Source organism: Cynocephalus volans, chromosome 7 (assembly GCF_027409185.1).
Source record: "Cynocephalus volans isolate mCynVol1 chromosome 7, mCynVol1.pri, whole genome shotgun sequence".
Taxonomy (NCBI): Eukaryota; Metazoa; Chordata; class Mammalia; order Dermoptera; family Cynocephalidae; genus Cynocephalus; species Cynocephalus volans.
The window spans coordinates 141,050,794-141,075,527 of record NC_084466.1 but is presented as its reverse complement, the minus strand read 5'-3'; the positions used below and the strand labels follow the sequence as shown (position 1 = coordinate 141,075,527).

At 44.2% G+C, this 24,734-nt stretch overlaps 1 protein-coding gene across 3 annotated transcripts in view; it reads right to left on the bottom strand.

Moving 5' to 3' along the window:
- RBM20 (RNA binding motif protein 20) overlaps positions 1-24,734 on the bottom strand; it is a 167,618-nt gene that overhangs the window by 65,375 nt on the left and 77,509 nt on the right. Inside the window, exon 1 of one of the 3 annotated variants that reach the window (XM_063103106.1) lies at positions 2,143-2,339. The exons of the other annotated variants lie outside the window; for them this stretch is intronic. Within the exon in view, the coding sequence (XP_062959176.1) occupies positions 2,143-2,225 (83 nt within the window). The 5' untranslated portion in view covers positions 2,226-2,339. Of the gene's footprint in view, positions 1-2,142; positions 2,340-24,734 lie in introns of those variants that run through there. 3 annotated transcript variants of the gene reach the window in all.

Below are 24,734 nucleotides of genomic sequence, written 5' to 3'. Positions count from 1 at the left end.
TATGAATAAATACTGAAATTTTTACATGTCCACAAAGAGTCATAAACACAGTGGGCCATCAATCGGTATATCTCGGCTATATTGATGAACGTTTCACGCAATTCAATGAGTATTTTTTGTGGCAAGACGTCTCCCAGAGTACAGTTCCTGCTGCAGAAAGCCAGGTTTGCTGGAGGAGGATGTTTGCCTTTTAAATATTAAGTGCCTTGAGGACATCGTCCACATCTTAAAATCTTTCAAACTTCCAAGTGCCTGCATGACCCAGCGCTGGGCATTTTAGAGGCACTGAACAAATACCTCTTCAACTGACTTAAATTTATGATGATCTCTAAGCATATGGGAGTGATGTTAGCAGAATATGCTATTTCATTGTGAAGTATGACGTACATGTGTCTGTGTGTGTGTGTGTGTTAGGAATTTGCATGGTTTAATTCCTTTAAATTCCTTAGACTAAATGAGAACATTAATGTTGGAACTTTATAAATATACTGTATAACTATTTATGGAGAAAGCATCCATTTCCTGAAGTGGATGGAAGTTTCTGGTACCTTAGAATATATATCTGACTACAGCCAAGAAAACATAGGTGCCACCCATGGCAGATAATATTTTGTGTAGGTTACTTCTGGCTTTTGCCTCTAGCTTACAAAGCTGTAGACGCATGAAAGTTAGTGCAGAGTTGAGATAAAAGACCCAGCAGCAACAGTTAGAGGGACAGGCCCATCTCCGTTACATTTGTATGTGCCATTCTAGATATTTTCTCAGAACACCACAAACTAAACCCGTGGTTAAGATCCAAGCAGATTGAGAACTGCCTTGGCTGAGGCCCGAAACAACGGTTAAAACTTGAAGGCTGATTTTTCACTTGAAACCGCTCTCTCGCACTTTCTCCTGCTACCCCATCCATTGCTAATTAGGAGCAGCCAAGGTTTGACATGTACACAGCTCTCTATGGTAAAATTGATTATTATATTACTATGGAAAATAAGGAAGTCGTTTTGTTCAAAATATCAAATTCCACAAAATCATACATGGCAGCTGTTAGTGCATGCATGTGGGTGAGGGGCAAGTGTGTGAAAATATTAACCCTCTCCCCTTCAGTTTTCTGACATCTTTGCGAAAACGTGCAAAAAGAATAAGAAAAGATTCCAACGCATAAGAGGCAGAAACCAATGGCAAAAGCTACATGATACATTAAGGTTTAAAAAAAAAAAATCCCATGATATAAAATACATCATACATGACATTTTACGAGAGTGGATTTGCTTTTACATACTTGCAAGCAGAGAACCAGTATTCCTCTACCGTGCGTGTGTCGAAGCTACTTTTAAGTGCTTCAGATAAAGAAACGAGGTGAGTCATCTTTGCTTGTGCTTGAGCTGCTGACAGATCATCACATTCACATCCAAATATGTCCCCTGAACCTCTCTAGGGAAGTTTATACACTTGCTTGCTAGCAGACTACAAAATGGTTTTGTTTAAAATTTTAACTTTACTTAAAGATACCTAAGAGTCGCTGAAATTCATATTATGGCTCCTGCGGAGGTGCTGGGGAGCAAGTCGCCAGTGTCCTCTCGGCGAGATGCCCGCGGCTCGTGAGTCCCAGCACGGCAGCCCCTCGCAGGTCAGCACGCGTCTGGTGCTGCACTCGACAGATACGGGACGTTTCAAACGCCGTCACATTCACTTTCCATCGTGGACAAATCCCGGCGATGAACACCCAACACCTCAACCTTAAAGGACCCCACCGCTCACAAGGTCTCGGGATTCCGAGTCTGTCCCCTGCCACTCTCCCAGATCTGGTGATAATGCAGTCTGTGTTTTCAGTAGCCAGGCGACCTTTCTTTATAAAACTTGAGTAACCAGCGTAACAAGAGCATCTAGACTTCCTGACATGGGGTCGTCGGTTTCACTGGGGTCACGGGAAGCTGTTTGGGGTCACATATTAAACTGCCGGTGTGAACCGTTTATTAACATTTTTTAAACAGGAGGGGGTGGGGATAGAGACAAATCGCATACTCATGCACACATGCTGAGCGCCAAGGACCTGGGCAGAGTGCTGCCCGGGCTAGAGATGAAAAAGAAACCCCTCGATGTCCCCCTGGCTCTGGGGAAAGGTAGGATGACGTCATGCAGCCTTACCTTTCCGAAACAGCCCGGGGCGCCTGGCATGGAGCGCTGACCTGCGGCCACCGAAGCCGGGACTCATTTTGGGCGTCGCGCATGTGCCTCCCTAGAAAATTCCAATGACATTCTACCAGCTTTCTGCATGCCAATCATGATAAGCCTCCACTGACACTCTCTCAAGTCTGGGAAGGGGCAGAGGAGGGGGGCACGCAAACGAAAGAGAAAGAGCTGCCCCGACACACACCGCATGCCCGTCTGGAAGGCGAGTCACATGCCGCCGGGAGCCATTCCTGCAGCATTACACAGGCGGGGTGTAAATGGCACACAGTATCAGTCGATGTTTATGCCACATGTTCTCAGCCTCTTCTCCTATCAACACCCAAGCCAGCTCTGAGCAGACAGGCCTCCTGAGAACGCTTCTCAAGGAGGCGGTCTTGGGCTAATCGTCTGGCCGTTTTTCATAAAATTCCAAAGCATTCTGGCCTGGTTTTCTTCCCTGTGTTGTGCTGTTGTGGTGCTGTTTGTTTGTTTGTTTGCTTGTTTTTCACTCTGGGTTTTTACGGGTGACAATATGGTCTAGAAGGGACCCAAAAGGACATTTACTAACGTAGCCACATCAGATGGCACCAACTGACTCCCAGCCAGCAAACCTCTGGAACTGCTTGGCTTTCTTTTATTTTTGTGGAACAGGAGATGCAGTGAAATGACCCATCATTTCACCTGCCCAGTGAAATACCTTTCAGTAGGAAAAAATGGGTTCTCCTTTGTTCTAAGCAGTGGCTGGGCATCTCTGCTCCCCAGGGAATACCGGAGACATTCTGTTTGTCAGAACTGGGATAGTTGGGGGTGGGGGGTGTGCAACTACTGGGCAAAGACCAGGGATGCTGCTAAATTCCCGCAATGCTCAGAACAACCCACCACAAAAGAGAATTATTCAGCCCAAGATATCGATAGTGCTGTGGTTGAGAAACTGTGCTCTAAGGCTAAGGCCTTCAACTAGGCTTACAGAAAATATAATACAAAAAAAAAAAAAAAAAATACAAGAAGTCTTTCTCTGTGAGGGAGGTCAAGGGGTCAAATGATGGGCATGGCCTTATTCATGGTTTAATTACTTACAAACTTGCTCACTTTTCTTCCCAGGAGTCACCATTCTCCTACCAATTTTTTATTTTTAATTTTGTATTTGCAAATTTGTAATTCTTAAACAATCAAACCAAACTAAACCTTTGCATGATTTTCTAAATCAAAGCCTGCTGTCACAGGTACCTCACTGCCAGGTGATATAAAGCAGCCTTCATCCCAATTTTTCCTGTCTGGACAGTCTGTTGCTAATCTGTGATGCCTAGAGTCCACTATAACCCCCTCCCTAAATTATTCAACAGGGTATACTTTCTGAAAGGTAAAACCTCCCCCCAAGAAGCTGATAAAAGGAAATTAGTGATTAAAGCTTACCAGGTTCTCTTATTTTACTCAGACCCTTGGGGGGGGGGGAGGTATGGAGGGAGACAGACCATGTCCCACCTGGCAACACGCATGGCTATACTGACATCAGGGAAATTCCCCTCCTCCTAGGATTGAACTAGGACTCAGTGTGTGACGTTTCTACAGCCCACTGAAAAATCAAAGTGAAAGCCAGTCAGATCTGAACAGCCTGTTTCCAGCTGCACAGCAGAGGCCTTTCCACCACCCACCTGCCCCAGTGAGCTCCCAGGAGAGCCCAAGGGCTCTTTCTTCCTAATTTAGTCATAGCCCACAGGCTGCCCCAGGCTCAGTTGGCTCTGGGCTGCTGACACAGTCACAGACACCTAAAGGCGGCCGTCCAGATCCTGACTTACGGGAACCAGCCAATCTGGACACGGGTGCATTTCTGCTCAGGCCTATGGTCCCTCCCATGATCTACTGGGTTTCTTCAAGCTGCAAGGCTCGACTCCAATCAATCATTGCACATTTTGCCCTTCCTCTGTGTCTGTCTTCTTTCACTATGTCTAGAACTATCGCAGGATAAGACTTTTCTGAAAAGCACTCATCCCCACCCAACCTCCCCAAACCCACCATGAAGGCTCTGCTCCTCCTTGCCCCGAGAGAGAAGCAGTGGTGCGCTGTGGTTAGGAACAAAGACCCTGGAGCCAGGCAGCTGCAGCCAGCCACAGGAAAGGGGAATTGGACGTGCCTACCTCCAGGACTGTGGGAGAAGGTGCTTGTCACCTGGTGCAGTAAGCGCTGTGTGTCTGATACTGTGAGCTCCATGAGGTAATCCACTGAATGCAAATTTGATTATGAAGATAACAGGCACCCGGACACATAGCCTGGAGTGAGATTCTCAGAAGAAAAGACAATACTGCAAATAGGAGCCCTTCTGATTGTGTGGTCCTAGCTCTTCCCCAGAGACTAAGACACAACCTCATATCCCATCCAGAAATGAAGAAGCACAAACTGACCACCACCAAACAACATTCAGCTCAATGAAGCAAGCACATGTTGAGCACCTACTGTATACCAGTACTACGCCAGGCAAGGAGAGAGGGAGGAACGTGAGGTAATGTTGAGGGTGGATGTGCGAGGCATTTCGCTGCTCACTGTACACATACTCTGGATCTTCCCAAGTCTTAAAAAATTAAGATCACTGTTCCCACTTTACAGGGAGAACATTGAGACTCCAAATGACTAACTTACCGAAAGTGCCAAAGCTAGGATGTATTCATTTGAAACAAGGTCTGTTTGAATCCAAACACTTTATCTTTCTACTAAAACACCTCCCAGTGTGCAAGTGAGTCATAAATGTAAAAATATACTTATAGTAAAGTGAGATGAATGCTGCAGGTAAGGCATGTGCAAAATATGAGAGTGAGACCAGGTGCTTGCAAGGCCCAGTGCAAAATGAAAGTGCAGGACACTTGCTCAGAACTTACTAAGAATTTCAAGATGGCAACAGCAGAGCATTCAACCAACCAATCACAGGGCCCCTGGGTGTGGGCCCCTCAGTGAACGCATGCCCATGAAACCAGTCCTGAATGGGAGGGACAAACTGGGGGGGGGGGCAGCAGTTTAGAGAGAGCACCACAGCCCTAAGGCTGTTTGTGGAGATTCAAGCCTGTCCCTGTCTCCTTTGGCTAATCCTTTTCCCCACTCCAGAGCTCATAGCAAGGCAAGAGGTGGAAGTTGGGTTGGGAGAAGCAGGAGGAACATCTGGCCAGAATAAATACTCCTATTTATTATGTGTCTATGGGTCTCTCCAGTTTCCATGATGGAAGGGGATAATTTGGCCACCATCTCTTGGGACAGGTCCTGCAGCAGGTGGTATAGTGATCCTCACTGGAACCAGGAGAGGGCACTAAACACAATAATGTAATGATGGACACAACTGGCAGGGGTATTCTACCCACAAATGGGGGACAAAAGCAGGGAAAGGTTGAGACCCAGTGAGTGCAATGAATGTTCACCTAGGGGATGGGGGACATGGGCTGGGCCTGGCTTCATTACCTACTCACTGTGTGACCTCCAGCCTGTTACTGAATACTTGTGGCTCAAGATACCCTAGTGCCAAGTACACGGGAACTTAAGGACATACTATGTAGCCATTAAAAAGTGATGTTTACTCTCCAATTACTATTGAATGTTAAATTAAAAACCAGTGCACGAAATTATATGTATACTTTGTTTATAGCCATGTAAAAGGCAAAATAACCTTTTGGTAAGAAAGAAATACCATTAGAGAACACACCAAAATGTTAATGGGAGCAGCTGTGTTTAGATGGTGAAATCATAGGTAATTTTTTCTCTTTTCATAAATTTTCTAATTTTTCTTTAATATACATATCTATTTTTTGATTAAAAAATAACATTCTATAAGACAAAAGAATTCATCTGGGCTAATACCACCCCATCTAACTCATAAAGCCTTCAAATAAATCCCCCAGATTAAGGTGTTTTACACAGCCCCATTCCCTTAGCAAGAATTTCTGTCCCGGAGAGCCACCTGCTAAAAGGTAAGGGCAAAGCACATGTGGAAGTGGGGGGTCTACAAGAGGCACTGCCACATGTATGTCTTCACACAAAAGCCAAAGCACGTGATCCAGGTGGATTTTCACACATCTTCCAGGAAGGCTCTTTGCAAAAGAAGGTGGAACATGCCAGCACATGGTTCAGGGATCACAGAGGTTCATTTTATGACCTCAGACTTCTCCACCAGAGGGAGGGATCAAGGTCATCCGACATCAAGAAGCTTCTTGGTACGTGCCACAGCTTGAAGTTGACAGCCTCTGCCCTTTCCCTTGGCCTCACCCCCCCCCACCCGCCCCATCTGAATTCATTGCAGACAGTCAGGTAGAGCCAAGGGAAAAAGGCAGGGTAACTGCTCAACCCACAGCCCTGTGGTCTCCATTAAACATTTTGATCCCCTTTGCTTAGTTTTATGTATGCCTTCTGTGGTGGTTCTAGGTAATTGTTTTTCTTTTGAGCAAGCAAGTACAGATAGAGTAGTAACCAATGACGAATCCAGGCTAGTCCAGGAGTAGAGGCTCAGCACCAGGGCCTCCTCTAATCCTCAGTACACGGAGCCAGGATTGGCTACCTCATCTCTGTGTTCTCCTGGGAACCTTGCTGGAGCCGGTCTCCACTCACGCTGGATGGGCAGAGCTTGACTCTGCCTCTACCCCCAACCCCCACTGCTGGGATGAGCCAGCGGCTGCTTAGAATAGTCCAATTTGTGGCCAAGAGGCTTCCATGGCCTGAGAGATCCCAATACACGTGCAGCATGTGGGGAAACCACTGGAAACATTCCTGGGGCCTTTGTTTTTCTCTCCTCTCCCCTCTTCTTTTTTAACCCTTTCAACACAAAGTGGTTTCTCTAAACACCAGTTTCTCTTTATAGCCAGGGCTATAAATTATTACTATAAATATTAACAATGGGGGGGAAAACGGTTAAGCCAGAAAAGATAAGGTCTCAGGCCCCTGGAGTGGGTGGAAGGCAGCAGGTAGATACAAAGTGACCCCTTGGAAGAGCAACAGGAGAGGTTCCAGCCCCATGTTACAAGAAGACACAAGTAAAGAACAAAGGATTTATTCCCAGAATGAACAAGCTGGGCCTCTGAAAAGGCTGCATCCTGCACAGGCGAAGGCCAGCCTCAGCCCATCAGCAGAGGAAACTGGTCAAGAGCTGTGAGTCACACAAGTGTGAATGAGCCCTTCTTAGGAAAGGAAGCCGGTTCTTTGTTGAGCAGGGATTTTAATTCCCATCTGGTTAAGAGTTGTTCCTCTGTAGGTTGTCCAGGGGTCCACAAAACAGAAGCAGGAAACATCATTAAATTTTCCACATTTGCTGTTTAAAGACTGAACATAGCTTCCCGACATAGATCTCATGTTGGGTCCACAGGGAAACCATACTTTCAGGACTTTTGCACAAGCTGTCCTCTCTACTTGTAAGGCCCTTCTTCTAATCGGCACTGTCCAATAGGATAGCTATTGGCTACATGTAGCTATTAAAATTTAAACTATTAATACTAAATAAAATGTAAAGTTCAGTTCCTTGGTTGCACTAGCCACATTTCAAGTGCTCAACAGCCATGTGTGACTAGTGGCTACTATGCTGGACAGCACAGTATGTAACATCTCCAGCACTCAGAGTTCTGTCGGACAGCACTGCTTCAGATCTTCATACGACTGACTTCTTCTCAACCTTAGATCCCTGTGCTACTGTCATCTTCTCAAAGAGGTCACCTCACATCCAGGAGACTAAAACAGGACATTTTGTGACTCTGCCTTATCCTACCTTTATCACTATGAAATTAACTGGTTTGCTTATTTTATGCTGCATTTCTGTCTCTCTTCTGGAATGTAAGCTCCACAAGATCAGGGATCTTGTCTGTCTTCAATTGTATGCCAATGCCTAGACAGTACCTGGCGCAAGTGGAGCTCTATATTGCTGCACAAATGACTCACACTAGGGTCTAAACCATCACTCTGGGATTAGAGGACACCAGCCATCCAAGACAGCTGCAGTTTATCTTCCCATGGACCAAGTTAAGGTCTAAGCATGGGACCTGTCAGGAGCATTTGGGGAGACGGAGTGCTGAGGTAGTGGCAGAGTAGCCGAAATCCAACTGTGTCCAGTTCGCCTCTAAGAACACCAGTTGCCTTCTATCCCCTCTATCAGTCAGTCAGCAGTGTTGCACCCAGCACTTAGCAGTCTTCCTTCTCTGCTTTTGCAAAAGGTCAAAATATCCACTAATATGGTTTTAGAAATTCTCCAACATGGTATTACTTTTCCTCCACATGCATGTATAAAAACTAGTAATAGGATGGGATCTATCCTAAGATTAAGGGGTTGATATTTTCGTACCTTGCATACCCTGTGAGTACTTTCTGATGCCCACTCTGGAATAGGAGGAGGAGGAGGAGAAACCACTCTACTATAACTTTGTTTTTATATTTACTTCAATTAAAATTTGAATGACAAGAGTGTTATATTCAGCAAAACATGATCCCCATGGCCAAACACCAGAGGCGTATTAAGATATAAAAGTTGGAAAACATATCACATGTCACATGTTACTGATCTTTCATAACAAGCTGAGTACAAAAGTCACTTTTGTTTGGGATCAAAATTTCAGCAATATTTTCAGAGGAGTAGGGCATGGAAAAAAAGCATGTGTTTGGGAGGATAATAATAAACAAATGGAAAGCAAAATAAGAGCAGGTGGAATCTGTGCTCCAAACTAAACTAGGAAGGAATCCTCATAATCAAGGAAGTTGGGGGGCTCAAAGCCAACAGCTCTATAGCTTGCCAAGAAAGAGAGGGGCAGTTTGGAGAATCTTTGGCAGTCTACCCAGTAATTCTTGCTGAGAAATCAAATCTGGTTCTGAGCTGTTTCCCCTGAAAGTGTACATGGCAATTGTTTGCTGAGGCTTTAACTGATCTCTTAGTGGCATTAATTAATCAATGTACAACCTCTCTTGGGTAGGAGCGTGCAAAACAATGAGTCTTGAGAGAATTGGCAAGGAGATACATCTTTCACTCCAGCCAAGCTTTCTTAATGCAAATTCCAATACCCATTCTGAAATGATTTCCAGGAAATTGGGTCTACTCTGACGCACACATCATGAATTAATCATAAGATTGCACAAAACCTGGTGACAGGCAGCAAGATTGTTTCCCACCTCCAGGCTTTCTCCACTTAGTATTTTACTAAATCTCAGAGAAGCACAGCCACCTCCATACCTTGACCAGATGACAAGGTCACACTCCTCTGGGTGGGAAGGTCACACTCACTGCCCTGAGAGCAGATGTGGGAGTGATGCGTATCCAGGGGTGAGGAGAGACGAGACACCAGCAAGCTGGATTAGCAAAACAGACCTCATGAGTGATGAGATGACAGACATCATAGCAGATCACTCTCACAACCACCCTCAGTGGCTCCTCTAAATCTCAGTCTCTCTTACGTGATCATACTTGAGTTCTATAGATAGGACAAGACTATAAGCATTCTGAGGGCAAGAACTCCACAATATCCAGCACAGTGCTTTCCACACAGTAGAATTCCATTAAATGCTTTGAATCTCCAAGAGATTTACAGTATTGTCCTTACGTTGATCATAATTTCAAAGATTTCCATCCAAATTTGGGATATGAGGTCCAAGAGGTCAAAAATTCTTTCTTGGCATTTGGGATTTAAAAGTTTTAAAATCTTGATCCAACACCAACTGGTCAAAACGTGATGTTGGGAATAGAGCAAAGGCTGGACTCACAAACCTGGTCCAGACTTATCCGCCAAAGTATCCTAAGCCATAGCCAGAGTCAGGAATCTGCCCTCATTGTCACAGACGCACGTTGGAGTGTTAAGGAGCAGGGCATGTGAGAAGAGGCTGCTGACTAATGCTGTCTCTCTAGCCTGAATCAAAGCCAGCTGCCCTCACAGCTGCTCCTACTTGAAGAGGAGGGACCTTGGCCATGGCAAGGCAGCTCAGGACCAGACTGAGTTGGCTGAGAAATCAGCTAAGGGTAGTTTTCCTTTGGTGCCTTTTTTTTTCAAGACAAGTATGAGACTTATTGGCCAACCAGTTAAAGTTACCTCTTGAAGAAAGAACAGGCGGCATCAATCAAGATGTGCTTTTCAACTTCATAAAGTTAATGGGCAACCAGTGAAAGTCTCACACCTTTTCCCCCCACCAAAGTATATACCAGATCAGTCTCTCTCTCATATGGCTACTACTCTTTTAAAACAAATGAAAACTTGTGGTCCTACATTCCTTTGATCTTTTTGCACTGTAAATTTCTAAATTTCCTAAAGACAAACATCATAGATGTTAAACACTAAAATAATTTTATACTATAAAAATGTAATAGCTATTTCCCATAAGGGCAGGTTAGGTAGGTTGGGTTATTTGTATCAACCTCAGGCTGAAAAAAACTCTAAATAAATTACTTAAAATCACCAAAGCGTTGAAAAGATAGCACAGCCCTGCCAAGCCAATTTTGGAGGAAAGAGGTGAGAAGATTGAATGCCAAAGCTGCTTTTGTCTTGTAGACGTTGGAGGGGTAAGGATGACAGATGTCAAGGCCCAGAGCACATGCAATGTAAAGGCTCTTACAAGATACCTTACCTGCATTAAGCTAGGTCCCAAAGGGCCACACCCTGAAGATTAGGATGAACCAGAACTAATCTGTCACTCCTTGTCCTTCCCTAGCCCCATGGGCCCAGAGAGAAACCTGAGCAGAGCAGGAGAAGGAAAAGGAAAGAGGAAAAATACCCAAATAGCCCTGAGAAGATGTGGCCACAGGTTTGCACCCCAGGAATATGTAATGTAGGTGGGCAATGAATGTGATTTGTAGTGACTCCAAAAAGCAGACAAAAGGAGGAGAGTACACTCATTCTAAGCCTCAGGGAATCTCCACAAATAATTTCTTAAGGGCAATTAGTAGCAAAATAGTTGAAGATAATCAAACATGTAAGGAAATAAGGCAACATGAGTGAGAAACACTGTAAACAACAACGAGCAGAAACAGACCTGTATGGGCTTCAGATACAAACTTACTAAGGTTATACCTGCTAACCACATGAAAAAGTAAACAAGCTTGAGGGGCCGGCCCATGGCTCACTTGGGAGAGTGTGGTGCTGAAAAAGTAAACAAGCTTGCAAATATCCGTAGGGAACAAAACACTGTAAAAACTGACTTAATAGATTTGGGAAACAATCAAACAGAACTTCTAGATAGGAAAAATTTAGTAAAAAATGAAAATCTTAATTGAAGTGTTTGGCAAAAGATTTTTAAAAAGTAGAAGAGAGAATTAGGAACCAAAGGTTAAATCACAGGAAACTGTCCAGAATACAGAATCAAAAAACAAAAATATGGAAAACAGAGAAGAGGAGATTTAGAATATGTTGGATACAGTGAGAAGGTCCAACACACATTTGATTGGAGTCCGAGAAGAGGACAATGGGGATGGGACTGAGATAATATTGAAGTGACAAGGCTGGGGATATTCCAGAACTACTGAAAGACACCATGGAGCCAAAAGACCAGAGAATCTCAAGCAGAATAAATCTTAAGGAACGCACACCTAGTCATATCACAGTTATCAGTGATCGTGGTAATCAACCAAGAGAAAAGCTTAAAGAAAAAAATAGATTACCTTAAAAGGAATGATGATTAGACTGAAAAATGATATCTCAACGTCAAAAATGGAAGCCAGAAGACAGTTAAATAACATCTCTAATATGCTAAAAGAAAATAACGAACAACCTATAATTCTATACACTGCTGTGGAAAGATGAAAAACGGCCCCCAAAGATATCCAGGTCATACATATTCTCTGGAGCCTGTGAATGTTACCTTATATGGCAAAAAAAAAAAAAAAAAAAAAGACTTTGCAGATGTGATTAAGTCAAGGATCTTAAGATGGGATCCTGGATTACCTGGGTAGGCCCTAAATGTGATCAGAAGTGTTATCACAAGAGCGAGGCAGAGATTTGACACGGAGAAGGTGATGGGCCAGAGGAGACAGAATTGAAGATGCTGGGCTGCCTGCTGGCTTTGAGGGTGAAGGAGTCTTGTGCCAGGGAATGCAGGGAACACAGCTCTAGATGCTGCAAAAGGTAAGGATTTTCCCCGAGAACCCACAGGCGAAGTGCAGCTCTGTTGACACTTTGACTTTAGCCCACTAAAACTGATTTTGAGCTTCTGTTCTTCAGAACTGTAGAATAAATTTGTGTTGTCCCAAGTCACCAAGTTTGTGGGAATTTGTTACCGCAATCACAGGAAACTAAGACAACTGCCAAAAATATCCTTCCACAGTAAAGGTGAATTCCAGGAGTTTTCAGGCATGCAAAACCCGCAATACCAGCAAAGGAAATTCCAAATACCTTTGTACTACCTACTTCAGGCAGAAAGAAAGTGATCCCAGATAGAAGACTGGGAATGCGGAAAGGAAAGAAGAGCAAAGAAAGTGACAAATGCATGGGTAAATAGAAATAAACACCCACTGTGTAGAACTATACATTTTGTGATGTTCTTTTAAAATATAGAATAAAAATACACGATAAGAGACAAGTTGGGAGAGGTTAAACATTTATAGAGTGCTCCAAGGATCTTGCATTACCCAATAGGAAATGAAAGTTTTCATAAACATTAGACTCTGATAGCATAAATATGAGAATTTGTCGAAGAGAAAGAGTGTATAACTTTCAAACTTTCAAAGTAGAGAGAAACGCAGGTGGTAAAACCATACAGAAAAGCAAGAAAGCTACCACGAAAGCGTAAATGTGCAAGGAGGCGTGGAAGGGTCAGGAACCCTCAGGGGCTTCTGGGTACAAGGGCATCCCATTTATTGACCTGCTGATATTTACATAGGTGTTTGCTTTATTTGTTAAACCTGCATAGATGCTTTCAGTATTTTGGGGTGTGTGTGCAATATTTTACAATGAAAAATGACTGGAAAAAACAAACACACACTCATCCCCTTCCACTATACTTTATGTCCAGACTCTTCTATCTCAGTTCAGTTTTAGCAGATCATAAATCCATAGACGTGTCTGCACAAAAACCTGCACACAGATGTTTATAGCAGCTTTACTCATAATGGTCAAAACTTGGAAGCAACCCAGATGTCTTTCAGTCGGTGAACGGATAAACCGTGGTACATCCAGACAATGGAATATTATTCAGTGCTAAAAAGAAATGAGCTATCAAGCCATTAAAGGGCATGGAGGAAACTTAAGTGCATATTACTAAGTGAAAGAAACCCATCTGAAAAGGCTATGTACACAGTGTATGATTCCAGCTATGTGACATACTGGAAAAGGCAAAACTACAGAGACAGGAAAAGGATCAGTGGTTGCCAGGGGTTGGGGGAAGGAGAGAGAAATAGGAGGAGCACAAAGGATTTTCAGAGCTGTGAAACTATTCTGTATGATACTATAATGGTGGATACAAGTCATTACACATTTGTTCATACCCATAGAATGTACAGCACCGCATTAGTGTTCACTCATGTAAACTATGGACTCTGGGTGATAGTGATGTGTCAACGCAGGTTCATCAATTGCAGCAAATGTACCACCCGGATAAGGGATGTTGATAATAGGGGTGGCTATGCATGTGTGGGGTGGGGGGTATACAGGAAACCTCTCTGTCTTCCTCTCAACTTTGCTGTGAACCTAAAACTGCTTTAAAAAATAAAGTCTTTAAGAAAAAGAGGTTTGCCTCGGGGGAGCATCTATTCTCACTCTCTCCCCCAAGTTCCTTTTCAAAATCCAACATCAATCGTTTTTATTTCCACTTTGCAATTTTATTGCTTTTATCCAATAAACTGTTTCTATTTAAACAATAAATTCATAGATGGGTTCTTCAGAGACTGCCTTATCCAGCCTGTCGACAGACAAGTAAATTATGATTATACCCAGTTTGAGATTATACAACTGAAGTCTAAGAAATGACCTCTCCAAGGTCATAGTGACTTCATCTTGAGAGTTAACTGAGAAAAACTTTCATTTCCATTTTTCCAAAAAAGAAACAAATTTTGCTTTTTACTCTTCCCTCCCAAACACATACTTCATATATCATAAACACCTGAAAGATTTCTCAATGTTGTATCTGTTGCATTGAGATAGGCCCAGAACTGAGTCTGTATCCCCTTGCCTCTGACTATTGTACACTTTTAAGAAAGACATGCCAGTGGCCACAAATGTGTGAGTGCCTGTAATTAGCGTGCTTTTGCAAGACTATCTCTTAATATTGATGCAACCAACCATACAATTTAATGGCGCAATAGCAGAAATTTAAAAAAAAAAAAAACAGAACACATAATCAAGTTTGGACTTGAGTGTGGCTTCCCAATGAGGTGCTTGCCAAAAGCAATGCTGCTAAAACAGCAAAAAAAAGTCATGCATCATACCAAAGGGGAAGAGCACCATACTAGAGAGGAACAGCCGTTGCTCCTGACTGAGGAAGTCGGCATCACACAGTTCTGATGGTGGAGAAGGAACAGCGCACATAGCAGCAGCAGCTTCAGAAAGAAATCTACATAGAGTTTTTAAGAAACCAATTTTATCTTAAGAAAAATAAATGTTTAGAGGGCAACTTTATCTATTGCTAATGCTCTATATAATCTCCAAATAAAATAAAACGAGTGCCATGAAGCACAATATCTTCCACACTGGTCACTGAAAACATAGGAACCTCACATTTGCCTGTGGCAAACATCTGCTTTTCCCAGGTCCCCCTTACTCTCCACCTTCTCTGTGCAAACTCTCCCACTTCAGTGAACTCTTGTAAATGAGGACGCTCTCTTCATGTATGTCAACAAGCTAGTAATAGAGTTTAAAAGTTGCAAAGTCAAATCACAACTTGCACTTTGGGAATCACAGTTTTTAAAAAGCACGGCCATATTCACTGAAACTGTCCAAGTCACAGATGGCCATAGCGGATTCGTTTTAGAGCATTCCTGGAACATATCCTACAAAACAATGTTGTGGCAACAGAGTGGAGTCCCTGAAGGCTCCTTATTTCTCAACCCATCTCGCGGGGAAAACCCAGAAGATGCAAAGAGGAGATGACTAAAGGGAGTGAAGTGTCCCTTCTCCCAAGCAACGAGAAGAGAGAGAGAGAGATTAGAGTTAGGCCATGATAGGAAGAAACTCAGTTTCTTTAGTACCTTCAGTGGGAAGTGTGAGGTGAACGGAAGGAGTGTGTTTGTCTACACCCCGATCTGATCCTGCTACAGCTACTTCTCAAGTTTGATCAACTGAGTCTCTTAAAATTCATTTCTGCAGCAAAGAGGATGCCCTGCCATTCAACTCTTTCTTGTCTTCTTGTACCCAGACCGGTTCTACAGAGACATCCGGTGAAGTCCTGTTTTTATATTACCAGCCCACAGAGGACCACCTTGATCAAAACACCGGTACCTCCCTAGAGACCCATCACGCCCTTCCTTCCCCCACCCTGCCATACCCAGGTGTATTTCTTGGCTCTTTGTCAGGCCTCATGACGCCAGAGCAATAATGGAGACCAATTAAGCTGGTACATTAAGTCAGCAGTATGCCACTCCAACTCGGTCCTGGCTAATTAAGAAGTTTTGCCACTTGGTAGTGAGCATGCGTATCACTACAAGGCACCCAGATCCACCCTGTCAAGGAAAACAGCAAGGTCTAGGGCTTAAGAGAAATCAGGCAGGGCCTATGAATGAAGAGGTAAGTAAGAGTTTAATGCAATGATAATCACTTCCCTGTACATGTATAGAATTTTATGCTTGTAAAAGTGCCCTTCCCCACGTATTCTTCCTTCCTGCTCCTCTTGCAATCATAACCTCTCCCACAGAGAGAAGAGAAAATACGAGAACTGGCAAGGGAGGAGGACCTTAGCAAGTGATCAGTCTCAGCCTTTGGTTTCACAGAGTGAAAAGCCCCCAAGAGGATGGTCCTCACCCCCGACACAGCTTGCTGGTGGCAGTGCTAAGACCACAATCAGGCTCTGTGTCTGGTGATTTCCCTTTATAACACTGTAGCTTCCTACATTGCACACCAAGGTTAGTAGTGACTTTGTGTTTTCTTGAAATTTTTTTTTAAAGACAAAAATATTTATAACAAGCTCTTGTGTTTTCACCATCCAGAATTAACCAAAGTTAATATTTTGTCATTTTTAACATTATGGGTAAAGTGGTGTCCCCTGTTACATCCTCTCCCCTCTCTCTGTCCAGAGATAGCACCTATGTGTATATTTCCAGGCCATAATCTTATACTGTAATCTTATACCATAATCTTATATCTCCATAAATAATAATACTTTAACTTAGTCAAATTGGTCAATCTTTTCACTTCCGGGTTGTATTTTTTGGATCTTTTTTAAGAATTCTTTTTAACCCCTGAGGTTATATTCCCCTGTGGCTATCTTCTAAAAGTGTTAAAGTTTTGATTTTCACATTTCACTTTAGCTGAGATTTATCTTTGTGTATGTTGTGAGACACCAATCTAGTATTTTTCTACAGAAAGCCAGTTGTCCCAAAGTGAGTCTCTGAAGTGCTCAGCCTTTCTCACTGGTTTATAACATGCAGCTACCCTGTGTGTGTGTGTGTGTGTGTGTGTGTGTGTGTGTGTGTACTTAACTACTTAACTTTATGGAGATGGTAGCTCATTTTGTCAAGCTCTGGGGTTTCATGAAGAAAACAGAAGAATTCTGGTTTTTAGAAAGTGAATTCTTTTGGGGATTTGGGATTTGATTACCCTCTGAAGATTCCTTGTTTACTCCATATAATCAACGATTAATTAGAGAGATTTATTGGCTCCTGAATAGGTCACTGACTTTTTCAGATACATGGGGACCTGTTCCTTTGTGCAGAGCATCAACTTCAGAGGCAGGAGGGGGCTGCTTACATGGTTCAGCTGGAGTCATGCCACTCACCTCTGGCTTCTCAGACAGAATGCAATTCCTGGGAATGTGGCCAGCCCAGTCCCCCTGAGGCTGTGCACACAAACCACCAGGAACTGCATTCAGACCTGATGAGAAAATGCCTGTGGTGAGGAAAAGAGAAAGCAGAACTTCAGTCTGTGCTTTCTCCTTTTGCTGAAGGCTCCGCTGAATGTTTCTGCTCACTTTTCCAGAGGCTGAAACATCAGCTGAGGTGGAAGAACACACTGGCCCACTCTTAGCTCATTTGCCTGTGGTACACAGGAAGAGAGGAGATGACTGGTGGGCAGGACCTGGAGTCACTGTTACCCCCACCTGCACTCTCCTCAGCCTCGTCCAAGCAAACAGCTGGGAAGAGGGGAAACTGGAATAATGCTGCACACGTGAAGTGAAATCAGAGCAACTAGAGGCAGCCACCCAATCCTCAGCAGCAGGGAGTGCAAAAGTCAGGCAAGAGCCGAGGCATGTGGCCCAGAGAAGGACATACTCCTCCTGAAGTCAGAAGACTTGAATTCAAGTCTCAGCCCTGCCACTCATTTGCCATATCATCACAGGCAACCTTTCAACCTCTAAGTGCCTTATCTGTAAAACAGGGACAGCTACTATAGTCCGGAGTACTAGTCCAGCATGGCCTAGGGATAAGGGGCAGTCTGGTTAGTCCCTGAAAAGTCCCAAAGCCCCTGAAGGAAGTTTACACTAAGACTAGAGATCAAAAGTTCCTGAATGGTTGACTTGAAGGACCCAGGGCAAGCTGAGAAAACTGGGGATAAGTCATTACCTGGGCTCTGCCAGGAAGACACATAAAGGCCTCCCTTGTATGTCGTTAAAACTCCTTTACCACTTAGCAACCTGTCTGAGGACATATCCAGCACCATGTAGGAGAAAGCAGAGAGAAGAGAGACCAAACATTTCCTACCAGATCCCTCTAGGCCCCTCACCACTTCATCTCCCTCAGCCTCCCACACCCAAGCAGAGGCAGAATTCTTCTGAGTCAGTGTCCATCTACCCCTCCATATTCCCACTGCTGATGCCCCAGGCAGCATTCCTGTCTGGATTACTGCAGCAGCCTCCTGATCAGTCCCCTTCTAATGCCCTCTCCCACCACTCCCAGCTCCAAGTGAAGCTCTGTAATGCCACCAGGGCTATCTTCCTAAACAGCAGGATGGGGTACTTCACTCCTCTGCTCTCAAAACCTTCAGTGGCTCCTACTAGCCACCGAGTAAGTGCAGACTTCTCAGAAAGGCATTCAGCCCTGAGCCAGGTTCATCTTCCCCACATCTCCTTACAGGCCTTATGTGTCATCCCAGCCACCTGCATTTACCCAGACCTATCATGCACCTCTTCACCCTGAACTTAGGGTCATGTTGACACTCCTTCTTGTATCACAAGTGTCTCTGCCTAGTATCAGGATTAACGGGGTACATGCCTCTCTTCTCCAGCAAACACCCTTAAGGAGACAAACTATATTTTACTCTTTTCATCATGTCCCACAATGCTTTTTACATAGTATTTTTTCAGAATGTAAAACTGAGGCTGAACAACATGGATCAACCTTGAAAACATGAGGTTAAGTGAAAGAAGCCAGACGCAAAAGGCTGTATATTGTATGATCCCATTTATATGAAATGTCCAGAATAGGTAAATCCATAGAGACAAAATCAGAGTAGTGTTTCGAGGGAGGGAGGGACTGTTTAATGGGTAGAGGATCTCCTTTGTGGGTAATAGAAAAGGTTCTGGAACTAGACAATGGTGAGGGTTGCACAACATTGTGAGTATACTTAATGACACTGAATTGTATACCTTAAAAAGGTTATTTTACCACATACAAAAACAAACCTGAGGCTGAGAAGACACGAGTATGAATAACTAGTCCGGAGGCACACAGCTAGGAAGTGTGGTTATGAGTGCACCATTTTTCACTGCAATTTTAGGAGCCAACAGAGTTACCCCTCTATTTCCACATCCAGTCCAAGTCCCGTATGTTCTTCCTGACATGTCTTCTGAGTGATCCAGGCCTCAGTTCCCTCGTTTCCAGAATCACCCATGGAACACAGCCTGGCACAAAGCACAGCCACCCTGTGTCATTCTCCAGCTGTTTCATGCGGTTTAGCTCCACAGCTAGCCATGCTCTGGGCTCTTCGAGGGCAAGGCCTGAGTCAGAACCTTCCCACAGAGCTTGCTGGCTTCTTCCTGGTGTGGTGGAAACTGAATAGCAAGCTGAATGCTATTTATATTTTTCACAGTTTTAACTTGCATTTCAGCCGAAACGTTCCCACGTTCTTTTGGTCAGCAAAACATAACAAAGTCTCCTTTGCCACTGATTTCAATCTCGGGAAGTGCCTTTTTGCCATGGATCTACTAAACCCACTGCTACCTATTGTTTCCTCGCTGATGAGAAAAAAGTGAACGCCACTCTCTCCACTTATTCAAAAAAGAAAGTTTCATTTCTTTTCTCCAAACAAACACTGCCTGAACATGAAAAGGTGCTATGGGTTGCATTGTAATAGAGCAAACCAATAAATAAAAGCCTGTGAAATTATGGTTTAGGACTTTAATCATGTAAAGTTTAAAACAAGTTTTACTTCACTTGAAATAGGTTTTTTCTCTTTTTAGTCTATTGAGGAATTAGCAAGGAAAATCTAGATTAAAAGTCAAATCTGCATTCTAGCCTTGGGTCCATCACTTACTAATGGTCTCGGGAAAATCACTCAGCCCCTCAGAGTTAGTTTTCCTATCCATTAAAAGTGCCCTTTTGAGAGCCTTAGAGGAGTGTTGTAAGATGCTATTAAGACAACAAAGGAGAAAGGGCTTAGTAAAGGGCAGAGCCCTGAATGTGCAGGAGGCCCTGGGAACAGAGGATCTGTGAGTCCAGAGGGGAAGCAGGCAGGCGGCGCGCGTGCACCTCCACGTCCTTGGCTCCAGGTCTGCACAGCTGATCAGCTGGTCTAGCAGGTGCTCTAGTCTGGATGGGTTCTGTGGAAGTGGCCAGAAGATCTGAAGGGGCATGAGAAGCCGGTACCACTCTGCCAGAACAACCCAAAAAAAAGTTTTTTTTAAATCAACACTCAACTCTCTCCCCCCAAACAATATTACAAATACCAGTAATGCACAACCAGGTGAGGATTATTTCTAGAGAGAATTATTTTTTACTTTCTATTCTGAAACAATTATAGACCCACAAGAAGTTGTAAGAAATAGTACAGAGAGGTCTATGTCCTTATCACCCCACTCCCCACAATGGTAACATCTTATACAAGTATGACTATAGAATCAAAAGCAGGACATTGACATTGGCACAGTGCAGTGAACTAGACTACAGACTTAACCAGATGTCATCGGTTTTGCATGCGATGTTTTTATTAAATTTACAAACAACTATAATGGTACAGAGGGTAAAGAATTATTTATATCACTGTAATTAAATCAATACAATGTAATTTCGAAAAGCAGTCCATGAGTACACAAACATTGTTTTATTACAAACAATATTTCTTTGTGATTGTGTGCATTGCGATGGGCTGATATTTGCAGCATCTTCCTCCCATCTCCCATTCTGGGAGGTAAGGAGACCTCGTAGATCTTTGTTCCCACAACAGTTCCTGAAGAGCATGGGAGAAAGAGTTGGGGTTTCCTTTTCCAGAGGGGCAGCCAATGCCCATTTTAGTCCTCGTCCCAGGCCCTTTCTGTAGTTAGCAGCACTGTCCTGATCCACTAAGGCAAAATCACAGGATTCGTACCACTTTAAGGACATCTTCAGGCAGAATTTAGTATTGGCCTTAAAATACTTCAGGTGCACTGAGCAATGCCACCATCTGGTGGTCACAAAAAAAACTGAGGGCAGTGACTGCTTGTGGGCCTTGAGTTACTAGTTGAGTCACCTTTAAAATCTATTCCAGGAGGCTCTACTTAAGGTACATCCGTACTGAATATTTTAATAAAGAATATTTTGTAACGAGAATTGCCATTCCAGATTAGTTTAAATATGGCCACAAAGTCTTTGCAGCCCCTTTCACTACAAGGCAAATCTATTTCCCCATCCTTTAGATCTGGGCTGGGCTTCTGACCTGCTCTGAAACAGAATGCACACAGGGGATGCTGTCTCTTCCAAGCCTCACCTCAAGAGGCCTCAGGGCTCCCCCGTCACCCTCATGGAACTCTGCTGCCTCCTGAATGAGACTGCACGTGGAAAAGGAGAGAGACGCCCAGCTATCTCAGCCATTTCTTCTGAGGCCCCAGACTTGTGAGTGAGGCCAGCCAAACGGCTACCAAATGTAGCCATGAGCAGCCCAGGCAAGAACAGCTGAGGCCAATTCAATTCGTAACTAAGAGAATTATGAGAGATAATAAATTGTTTTACTCCACTATGTTCTGGGGTGGCTTGTAATCCAGCAGTAGATAACTGGTACACATTCTCAAATTTATGTTTAAAAAGCCTATACTCTGGACTACAAGCTTAAGGTTATTACTATTTTAGGTTGGGAAGGTGGAAGGACATACATCAATATTTCCCCATGGTGCATCTCAATTGCACACGTTCTGAATGTTGCATACTCTGATTTTCCTATGCATTTTCAGCCCTTGCCACATGTTATCAGTTGTTCATTTATCAAACACTAACTGAGCATGTCAAAAGTAACAGCTACTGGAGTAGGCACAAAGAACTTGACATTGAACTAGATACGATGCCCACCCTTGAGAAGGTCATGGAGACTGGGGAAGATACGTGTGCAAATGCATCATGACAGCAACGTGACTACCCGCGGGGGAGGGAGGCTCGGGGCTGTATTAGTCAGGACCCAAAGAGAAACTGCTCCAAGTTTCCTAAGAATGCAGGGAATCTAATCCAGGGAATTTGTTACTCAGAGTATTTAATCCAGGGAATTTATTTGTTATTGGCAAGGGCTGAAATTGAGTAGGAAAATTAAAGTATGCAACATTCAGAATGTGTGCAATTGAGATGCACCATGTGGAAAAATTGATGTATGCCCTGCCACCTCCCCAACCTAAAATAGTAATAACCTTAAGCATGAAGTCCAGAGCATAGGATTATCAAACAGGTGAGAAGGCAAACAAAAAAATGGTTGGGGACAGGAGTGGGAATGGAGCCCTGGAAGACCCTCAACCTTTGCAAGAAAACCAACTAAAGAGAAGGAGAGGGCATACCCTGGCATCTCCCCTCCTCCTCCTCCAGTCTCCCCCCAGTGCCCTGCACTGGCCAACCCAGCAGGAGTCTGGGAAATGCAGCCTGCAGGAACCAGCCCATGGGACATGGAGCACAGTAGGGGAAGAGCAAAGAGGGAATCTGACAGCAAACAGGCTGGGGATTTGCCATGGGGGTATTATGGGCTACAAAGGCTTTACAGCTGAGGCAATGGATGAGCCAAGGCTTGAAGGGATAAATAGCTTATTTCATGCCATCCATCCCCATTCCCACCATAGTTCCTCCTTTCCCATCCCCACCCCTGGAGCAGTATCAGTGTCTCAAAACCGCGGGGGACCGTTGGCCCCTCCACTGTATAATGAAGGCACCAGGCTAAGAGGGGGTCAGAGCATTTCTGGGTCTCACGTTCTTTGACAAGCCTGAAAAGGAGAATCCCAAGCACCTCCTCAACCCTACGTAGCCCCATGAGATCTGGGAGACACTGTGGCTCGATGGTAGACAGTGGCTACAAGAGCTTTGGGTCCAAATCCTAGCTCTGCTTCTTGCTATCCATGACCCAAGGCAAGTTTTGTTTCCTCATCTGTAAACTGGGGTAATAATTCCTAAATTACAAGATTGCTGTGAGGATTAAGTTAAATAATCTCTTGAGAACCTGCTGGATGATCGACTGCAGTGGTTTTCAGAGGATGGTCCCTGGACCAGAAGCATCAACATCACCTGGCAGCTTGTTAGAACTGAACCTTCTAGGGCCCCACCCCAGACTTACTGAGTCAGAAACTCTGAGGTGAGTTCAGCCATCTGTGTTTAAACAGACGTCTGGGGTTCCTGATGCCTGACAAAATCTGAAAACCAATAACCTAACTAGGACACAATGGGTCCTCAATAAAAAGGAGCAGTTACTGCTATTTTTACAGCTTCAAGGAGTAAGTTTGGAAAAGAAAAAGTTTCGCACATCACCAACTGCTATGGTCATTTGGGATGAGCTGGAATTTGAGCTTGCTCTAAAACAAGACTTTATGCTCCAGCATCAATTGTGACTGGTCTGGAGACTTGTCCATCCCCCCCACAAACGCCTTAGACTGGCCCCGCTGCCCAGATGGTCTCAGTGATGCCTCCTGCCAGGCCCCAGACGCAACAGGCTGCTCAGGGCTGTGCACGATCTCACCTGCTCAAGATGAGCTGTTCCTCCACACCCCAGAGGAGTCTGGGGATATCTCAAACCAGGAGAAGGAGAAAGAGGCAGAGAGGCTTCCAGAAAGTGGGAGAAGGTACAAAAGAAAGGAAAAAATTAATTCGGCCCTAATAAAGTGGGAGTGAAAATCTGTTTAGAGACAAATCTCTGCCCAGAGATCTTGAACGGTAGGAGCATTGAGAAAAGTGGAAGGAGAAAATAAGGACAGCTAGCCTGAGAGAGCTGGGATATATTCAAAGAAAACGCACGGGAGTGAGGAAATGCATCTGAGAAGCAGGAAGCAGAAACCAACACTTAAAGAGCTGAAGTAAATGATACCCCGTTCCTTCCTTGTCCCTTTTCTGCTGATCGTGTAGGAGGACGCTCTCATCTTCTATGGGAGCATCGTGGTATTCGGTTTGTAACAGGAAGAGCAGGCGACTCCACTGACTAGTACAAGTTACGCTCATGGGTGCTCAGACGGCCCAGCTGCCACTAGATGGGGGTATTTTGCTAAATTGAGTGGCAGAAAAATTTGACTCTATTTTAAAATATTTTGCAGTCACCATTTGGGCTTGCCCAGAGAAACAGGCGCAAGAAGGCAGAAGGTTTGTATTCAAGCAGCTGCTTCCAGCACTGACCTAAACAACAACCACAGCAACGACCAACCGTGAGAGTGGCTAAGAGAGATGCGGGCAGCATCCTGGAGGAAGTGCTGGAGCCCCTGAGAAGCGGAGATCACTTCTCACCCTCGGCTCTTTGGGGGGCTGAGAAGACAATGAGGTTGAAGCCATCCTTTCAGCCGTCCTGGCCGTCAGCTTCTCTGGTCCACACGCTGGCCTCTGTGTTTCACCATGAGACAAGCAAAGGACCAGGGTGGAGTCATTGTCCTCGATGGAAATATATCTGAGCCCTACATCAATGGATTCCTTTCTTTTCTCTTCTTGGTGCAATTGTATATATCTTTAGATCCCTTCCTCAATAGCTACATGTACATCTAAATTTATTTGAAATGAAATAAGGAATTAGCTCTTTAAAATTCTAAGGCATGGTTCGCAAACTTTAGCAGGCATCAGAATCACCTGGGGATCTTGTTCAAGCACAATATTGCTGGTATCCATCCCCAGAGTTTCCATTCAGTACGTCTTGAGTAAGGCAGAGAATTTACATTCGTACCAAGCTCCCGGATGATACTGCTACTGGTCCGGGCCCAAACTTTGAGAACCAGTGTTTCAAGGTAATAACTTTCCTCCAAGGTTTTTTATTTCATATATCCAGTCACCTTTACCTTCTCCTCACACTGGTAGTAGTGTTTCCCAGCCATAGCATCGGCTGGGTGCTGGTGTAACTACAGCCTCCCGGCCCCTCCCCTGGAGATTC